The sequence below is a fragment of the Pteropus vampyrus genome, unplaced genomic scaffold (assembly GCF_000151845.1).
Source record: "Pteropus vampyrus isolate Shadow unplaced genomic scaffold, Pvam_2.0 Scaffold35, whole genome shotgun sequence".
NCBI classification, from domain to species: Eukaryota; Metazoa; Chordata; class Mammalia; order Chiroptera; family Pteropodidae; genus Pteropus; species Pteropus vampyrus.
Genome location: NW_011888816.1, coordinates 4,397,235 through 4,405,524, shown reverse-complemented (window position 1 = coordinate 4,405,524; position 8,290 = coordinate 4,397,235). Strand labels below are relative to the sequence as shown.

The 8,290-nt window shown below is 40.7% G+C and overlaps 1 protein-coding gene across 4 annotated transcripts in view; it reads left to right on the top strand.

Annotated features, from left to right (window-relative positions):
• MYRIP (myosin VIIA and Rab interacting protein) overlaps positions 1–8,290 on the top strand; it is a 238,878-nt gene that overhangs the window by 199,557 nt on the left and 31,031 nt on the right. The window contains exon 11 of one of the 4 annotated variants that reach the window (XM_023529074.1): positions 4,197–4,554. The exons of the other annotated variants lie outside the window; for them this stretch is intronic. Coding sequence (XP_023384842.1) covers positions 4,197–4,460 — 264 coding nt within the window. The 3' untranslated portion in view covers positions 4,461–4,554. Of the gene's footprint in view, positions 1–4,196; positions 4,555–8,290 lie in introns of those variants that run through there. 4 annotated transcript variants of the gene reach the window in all.

The window sequence follows — 8,290 nt, the reverse complement described above, 5'->3', positions numbered from 1 at the left end:
TATCTTTGCTCCCTCCCACGGAAGGCGGGGAAGCTAACATTTGTTGAGTCTCCCTATGTGCCTGGTGCTTTGCCCATGTTGATTAGTCCATTGAATAAAACCCTTGGAAGTAGATGCAGGCCCTTTCGCAGATGAGGAAACCGAGGCTAGTCACCAAAGAACTTACCCAAGGCCCACAGCTAGTAGGTTTCAGAGCTGGGGCTGCATTCCAAACCTCTCTGACCTCAAGTCATGGGCTCCTACCTTTACAAAGAGCTGCCTCTTCTGTGACTCACATAAGATCTTGTCTTGAAACATCTGGATTTCTTTCCACTTGTGATCAGATTTTTCCTGCTTTGAGAGTATGCCATATAAGCCAACAAGCTGCTGGTGGCCCACGTGCATGGGTGAATGAGCCCTTCACCTGCTCAACAGCCAAGTTGGGGTACCATAGAGTAGCCAGGCCAACCTAGCAATGGCCACAGATATCCAAGAGCAGGCCCAGAGGCAAGTAGGGAGCATCCTCCATAGCTGAGCCCCTGAACCCTCCAGCACCTCAGACTCCACCTTTCACTCATTTTCATCTCACCCTCCATAGCCGTGGGGTCCTCACTCATAAATGTGCCAGGCCCTCTGCCTGTGGAGTCACACGTGATGGGAAGCACACAAGTCCTTCCCATCATGTGTCTGTGGGTTGGAAAGCAGAGCTTGGCCATCACAGGCAGCCCCGCCCTGGGATGTGGGATCCAAACCATTGCTTCCCCAATGGTAATAGGGTCTGATCCTCTCTGGTACTTGAACCGATGCCCTGTTACGGTCACATTTGTCTGCTAGAGCTGGGAGCCAGATGATAACTGAAGAATATCACATTATTTCTTATAATGGCTCTGCATCCTACCGGCTTTGCTGCCTGATGCTCCCAAGGCTTCAAACACTCGTGCTGTTCCCGTGGCATGCTAGGCCAGGATGACTCGTGCACTTCCACCCCTCTGCAGCCTGCAGGCCTCACCTTCTGGATGCACAGCCACCAACCTGCCCTGTGCTCTTCCAGGCAGGATGTGAACAGGGAAAGGAGGAACCACTGGGAGGAATCCCGGGCACTTGGACCAGACCCTCCATTCTGTCCTGTGCCCTTGCTTAGCAGGAAATTAGGAGAGTTGCTTTATTCACACTCCCAAAGGTGGCAAAATTTAAGTTTGTCCCCCAGCCTACCATGACTCAATGAGTTAAATATCAACCAGGTATCACTTGCTATATATAAAAATCCATGTAGCAAACTGAAAGGTAATTAATATATTTTCACGATCAGTCATGGACTACTCTGATTAAAGGAAAACAAATTCAGGTTTGCATATTGGATATTATTTAGAAAAAGAAGGGCATAGAGATAGGCTTCAGGATTAGACTGAGTTGAAAACATAACTATGCAGCTTATACACTCTGTGGACTTTGATTAGTGTCTTAGCTCATTGCCCCTACTTAGAACAAGCCAGTGTCATTTCTTGCCTGCTCATAATACATCACCTCTGAACTGTTCTCCCTGTCCCTCCAGGCCCTTCTTGGCCCTCCAGTTCTTCCCCACTTGACAGGGGGAGCTGCCCTGCAATCTTTGAACTTGCTCCCAGCCTGTCCACAAGCCCACGTCTGTCTTATTTTTTTATTATTATTGATCCCTAAGACTCAGCCCAGGTCTTCATTGTTGATTGGATAAACACATTGTACCTTTATCTGTAAAATGGAGATAATCATACCTTTTATAGAGTTGTGAGGATTGAATTACACAGCATAGTGTTTGGCACATAGCAGGAGCCCAGCAGAGATTAATGATTGTATCCCCTTTAACAGCCTCAAGAGAAAATAAACTTCACTGTCATGAAATAACGTCCCTCTGCTGACATCAAAGGAACGGCTTAGTCAGCACTGGCAGAGTCAAGCCATAGGTCTGTAACCACATTTGATGCTTTGTCGTATTATGCAGGATGTAAAGCAAAAACACCGCATCAGAACCCCAGTTTCCCATCTTTGGGATTAGAATAGCCAATGACTTCCCCTGTGATCCGACCACAACTAGTTTGTACACTCACAGGCGCACACGCACACACACATGCACACACAGCATGTTTGGGGAGTGGATCTGAACTCCTGTAACTGTTCCAGAAGCTGTCAGTGTTCACCCTCATCTGTTCACTATGGTTATGTACTGGCCCAAAGTCCAACCGCCTGAGTCCCCTTAGGCAGCACGAGCGCCTCATCCTGTGCAGAAGGCAGGCTGGACGCCAGAGAAATAAACTGCCCAGGGACAGCCCTAACCAGTGACTGAGGGGAAAAGTGTAAATACTCCAGCTCCATTGTCCCCCTTGGGTGGTGACTCTGGGACATGAGCTACACATTCATGTCCCAAGTTCCCCAGCAGACTGAGCTCTAGGCACCCACAGTGACGAAGAGCTTGGTAAGAGTCTTCACTCGCCCCTTTCTCTTGACTGCCTCACGTCCCCACTCCTACACCGCTATTTCCTGGGCTCACCTCCCAAATAAACTGCATGCACTCAAATCCTTGTCTCTGAGTCTGCCTCTGGGGGAAAACACACTGTGACAGGAACCAAACAGGAGAGTTCTCAGTTCATAAACACTCGCTTCAGTGTTGTGACTAAGTAGCGAGGCAATCCTAATGCCTAACTGGCTGCTAATTGCCTTTGTCTTACCAAGAGGGGCCTCCCTTGATGCAGAGAGAGATCTTTATCCAGACTTCTCTGGCCCTCCTGCCTCCACTACTGGCCCTGCTCTCTGGGAGCTAAAAAAAAAAAAAAAAGAATGTATATATTCCTTTAGATACAGTGACATCAGTGGCAGTTCAGTGTCCTTAGTCAGAAAAGCCATCCAGAAATTAGAGCTTCAGAATCCTAAGAGTCCAGAATCAGAGGAACTGTTTTAGGAACACGCTTTTTGATTAGAGTGAGCCCTTAGCTATGGGCAGACTTGTTCCTGGCGTTGGCTCACTTTGGCTGGGTGTTGGGAGCCCAGGGATGCTTCAAGGATGGGCACTGCCATCTGCATTTTAACTAGCTGAAGAATGAGCTTGTAGATCTTGGGGGCAGCCCAGAAACCTCCTGGGAACTGGATTCCCAAAGGTTCATGTTTTTTTTCTTTATGTCACCTTAGTTCCCTTGAGCCTCAGTAATCAGCCTTCCAAACCATGGGGTCCTCGGAGCCCAGGAATGAGCATTTGCTTCTCCTCTACTGCTGGGCAGGTGGCCCTGCCGTTGGTTCTGTAACGAAGTCCTGGCTGAAGTGGTTCTTAGAATCATTTACCTCTAGGTATGCGATGCTGCATTCCTGAAGGAGGAATGCAAAAAAGGGCCAAGTACTCCTGGCCTAAGATTGGAGACCACATTCAGGAGTTGAGTCTTTCATAAACCCCCCTAGTCTTGCCAGGCTTGGAGCAGTGATCCCCCAAGGTCCCTCTGGCTTCAAAATCCCATGGTTCTAGATATATCATGAATTAAATAGGTTTTTGTTTTCTGACATAAGTATCATTTATGACACTGTTTGTATAATAAATGACATATGTCAAGCTTTTAGAATAGAGGTGTTTGTCGAAGGCCCAAATTAGTATATTCTTACACTATAGTCCAATTTATTCTTACACTATGGTCAAATCCAGTATCCTGAAAGCATTTTTATTTAAAATGTCTTTGTTTATTATTATCACAAATAGCTGAATCGTTGTGCATTATTTTCACAAGGGAGTCACAGACAAGCTGATCATCTCCCATATTTATGGTTTCATGGAATAATTCTCATCAAAGCACTGAGACGTCTCTAAACTAATAAATGTCTTTCGATATGAATTTGTGCATCTTCTCATGGCTGCTCCCCATTGGCTAACACCAGGCCACGTGGAAACACAATCCAGAGCCTTGGGTTTCTGAAGTTTAATGTGCTTGTGGGAAGCTTTTTGTAGATATCACAGCGTTAACATAAAGTCAAGTGCTGTCCATGTGTGTCTCACCCTTGTAAAATAACTCACCATTCACAAGAGGCTTCAATGTCTTTCATCCCAGGCAACATTTTATTTCAGAAGAGCGTCTTCATCTTTAGCTGGTGCTAAAGTGAATATGTTAGGTATTAACTTGTATCTTACAAACCACACTGATCTCAGTAGGCCTACTGAGGAATTAACACCTCTTTTCTAACTTTCTATTTAACTGTTGCTGTAGGAAAAAAGAGAAGCTTTAGCTGTCCACTTAGAACTACAGCTCTTATCCACAGTGCTGGAACAGGTGAGGAGGGTTCATTTCATTCGTGTGGTCATTGGCTCCACTCATGTTGTCATTGGCTCCACTCATTCGCATAACCCTGTCCTGTTGTTGGAGTGCAAGGGGCGGCAGGCTGCCTGGGTGGTAAGACAGAGTTCCGAGTTCTCTCCTGGATCGTTGGGACTTCAGCAGAACATCTTCCTCTCTGAGCAGAAGATGAACTGAGCGCTAGAGAAGGATTGTCCAGAATGCGAGTGCAATGCAGGTGTTATCTGAAGGGCCAAGATAAACCACTGTGGCCTCAACCGCAGCAATAGAATGGGACATAGGACAGGTGGTTTGAAGAGAGGAGGGCAGAGGAGCTCTAGAAGGTTGTGAGAAGAAGGATCTAGAAAGCATGGAAGTGGTTCAGAGCTCAAACCCCACTAAAGCCCCAAAGTAAGACACCATAGGGAGATGGGAAGATGGGAGGTAAGAGGGGAGAGAAGGCAAAAAGATGCTGTATGTCTGAAGCTCTGCAGAATAAACAAGACTATGCTCTTCAGAAACATTCTGGGTAGAAAGAATGTTTCAGTCTCAGCGACAAAATTTCCAAATAAAATACTAGCAAACTAAATTTTGCAATATTAAAAGAATCACATGCCACAGCTAATTTATTCATTCCAAAAATGCAAAACTGAAGTTAATAGGAAACCTCACTGCTATAATAAATCACTGAGTAAGTACTATTTTTTTTAAGCACATAATAATCTCAACCGATGCCAAAATAGACCTTGGAAATATTTAACGCATATTCTACTTGAAAAAAGAAAAATCTCAATGGAATAGATAATTCTGATTACGAACATCCATCTCAAAGCACCATGATGAACCCCTAGAGAGTTTGTTCCTGAATGAGAACTCATTGTAAATATCAAGAACATCTTGAACATCATAATATTTTATTATGGATGAAATAAATACATGACAAGGAGTTATGAATGTAAATGCTTTTATATAAATGTACATTTTGTAATCCAAATAGCATGTTTGAAAGATAATAAATATATGTAGCTTTAAGATTTTTTTAAAAATTATATGTGAATAATATGATATTTGTGATAATTTTTAAAATATTGACTATTTCCAAGGAAATAAGTGAGCAAAATTACTCTGAAAGGGTTATAAAACCTGAACAGACCATGGAAAAAACTGGCAAAATGGTCAAAGAATTATTCCTCAGAGAGAAGCCAGTTCCAGGTATCTTTGTCAATAAAATCCATCAAACGTTCATGATACTAATGACTCCCATATTATTTAAACTGTCTTTAGCATTAAAAAATTGAAAGGGTCCAAGTTTATTTTATTTATCTAAAACCTTGGTCTGAATCTGACCCAAAAATCATATATCACCAAAAATTTGCGTACTAACGCACTGGTTAAAAAACATTTAAAAATTCTCACTATGTTAGCAAATTGTTTCCAACTACATGAGAAAATAATAATTTACAATGGCCAAGTAGGATTTAGTCTAGGAATGTAATAATATCAGTTTGGGGAAACTTATTAACATTTTTCAATATACTTACAAGTCAAAGGGGAAAACATGATTATTTTGTTAAATTCCTAGATCAATGTTTGACATAAAGTAAGAAATTAATAAATATTGAATGAAGGGTGAATTCCAAACCAACAGCTGATAAAGTTAAGCAACCATTTCTGATAAAATAGAAAGACAAAAATTCAATAGCAATGGCTGTTAGTTTTTTGAGGGTTACAGACCTCTTTAGATATTTGATGAAGGCTATGAACCCTCTCTCCATAAAAGTATAAAGAATGACCGTGATTTATATATACTCCCAAGAGAAATCGCACCTACTCATGCATTAGTAAGTAGACACACAGACCTTGGTCATGGCTGTGGACCTTGAAGTGGTTTGTGGACTCCAGCCCCTCTTGGTCATGGTCCAGGAGCTCCTGGAGAACACTCAAATAAACAATTACCCTTGGACAAGATAGCCTTTCTGGAAGTCTAGGAGTTCAGCAGAGAAGTTGTAAGCCATTCTAAAAGGGCATTTATCGTGATGAAGGCCTACATCAAGAAACAAAAAAGATCTCAAATTAAACAACTTTATACCTTCTGCCCCACATTAGCAGAAGGAAGGAAATAACAAAGACAGAGCAGAAATAAACAAAATAGAAACTAAAAAAAAAAAGAAAAGAAAAGATCAACAAAATTAAGAGCTGGTTTTTCAAAAAGATAAAATTGACACTCCTTTAGCTTGACTAACTAGGAAAATAGAGAGAAGACTTAGATAAATAAAATCAGAAATAAAATGGGAGACATTACAACTGATGCTATAGAAATACAAAGCGTCATAAAAGACTACTGTGAACAGTTAAACACCAACAAATTGCATAACCTAGAAGAAATGGATATATTCTTAGAAACATACAACCTACCAAGACTGAATCACAAAGAAATAAAAAAATCTGAATGGGTCAGTAATGAGTACAGAGTTTGAATCAGTCATCAAAACCTCCCAACAAAGAAATGCCCAAGACCTGATTGTTTCACTAGTAAATGCTACCAAACATTTAGAGAAGAATTGATGTCATTCCTTCTTAAACACCTTCAAAAAATTGAAGAGAAGGGAACACTCCCAAACTTATTTTAAGAGGCCAGTGTTACCCATATACCAAAGCCAGATAAGGATACTACAAGAAAGAAAAATATAGGCCAATATACCTGATGAATATAGATACAGATATTCTCAACGAAATATTCATACACCATTATCAAGTGGGATTTATCTCTGGTATGCAAGGGTGGTTCAACATATACAAATCAATAAGCGTGGAATACCACATTAATAGAAGGAAGGATAAAAATCATGTGATCCTCTCGAAAATGCAGAAAAAGCATTTGACAAAATGAAACACCTTTTCATGATTAAGAAAAACCTCTCAACAAATTGGGCAAAGATGGAATGTACTTTGGCATAATAAAGGGCGTATATGACAAGCCCACAGCTAACATCATACTTAATGGTGAAAGTTGAAAGTTATTCCTCTAAGATCAGACACCAGACAAGGGTGCCCACTCTCACCACTCCTATTCAGTGTGATACTGGAAGTCCTTGCCAGAGAAATCAGGCAAGAAAAAGAAATAAGTGGTATCCAAAGTGGAAAAGAAGTAAAATTGCCTTTGCAGATTATGTGATCTTAATATAGAGAAAATCCTAAAGACTACCAAAAAAACGTTAGAACTAATTGATGAATTTAATTGAGTCACAGGGTTACAAATCAACACACAAATCAGCTGTGTCTCTATACACGAATAATGAAATATCTGAAACAGAAACAAAACAATCCTATTCATAATAGCCTCACAAACAATAAAACAGGAATAAATTTAACCAAATAGGTGAAAGGTTAGTACACTGAAAATTATAATACTTTGATGAAAGAAGTTGAGGAAGACTCAAAGAAATGAAAAAATACCCCATGTTCACAGACTGGAGGAAATAATATTGTTAAAATGTCTGTACTACCAAAAGCCTCTATAGATTGAATGCAATCTCTAGCAAAATTCCAATGGCATTTTTTTATAGAAACAAAAGGCAGTCCTAAAATATGTATGGAATAACAAAAGACCTTGAATAGCCAAAAAAATATCTCAAAAGAGAAGAACAAAGCTAGTGGTATCACACTTCCTGATTTCAAACTATACACAAAGCTATAGTAATCAAAAGTATGGCAGTAGCATAAACACAGACACAAAGTCCAACGAGACAGCACTGAAAGACTGAGAGTTACACCCTCACCTATAAAGTCAACTAATATTTAACAAAGAAGCCAAGAATACTCAATGGGGAAAGGATAGTATCTTCAATAAATGGAGGTGAGAAAACTGAATAACCACATGCAGTACAGTGAAATTGGACCCCTATCTTACACCACTCACAAAAATTAACTTGAGGACTTAAACGTAAGCAACACAAGCTAAAATAAGTGAGTGGGACTACATCAAACTAAAAAGCTCCTTCATGGCAAAAGAAACAACAAAATGAAAA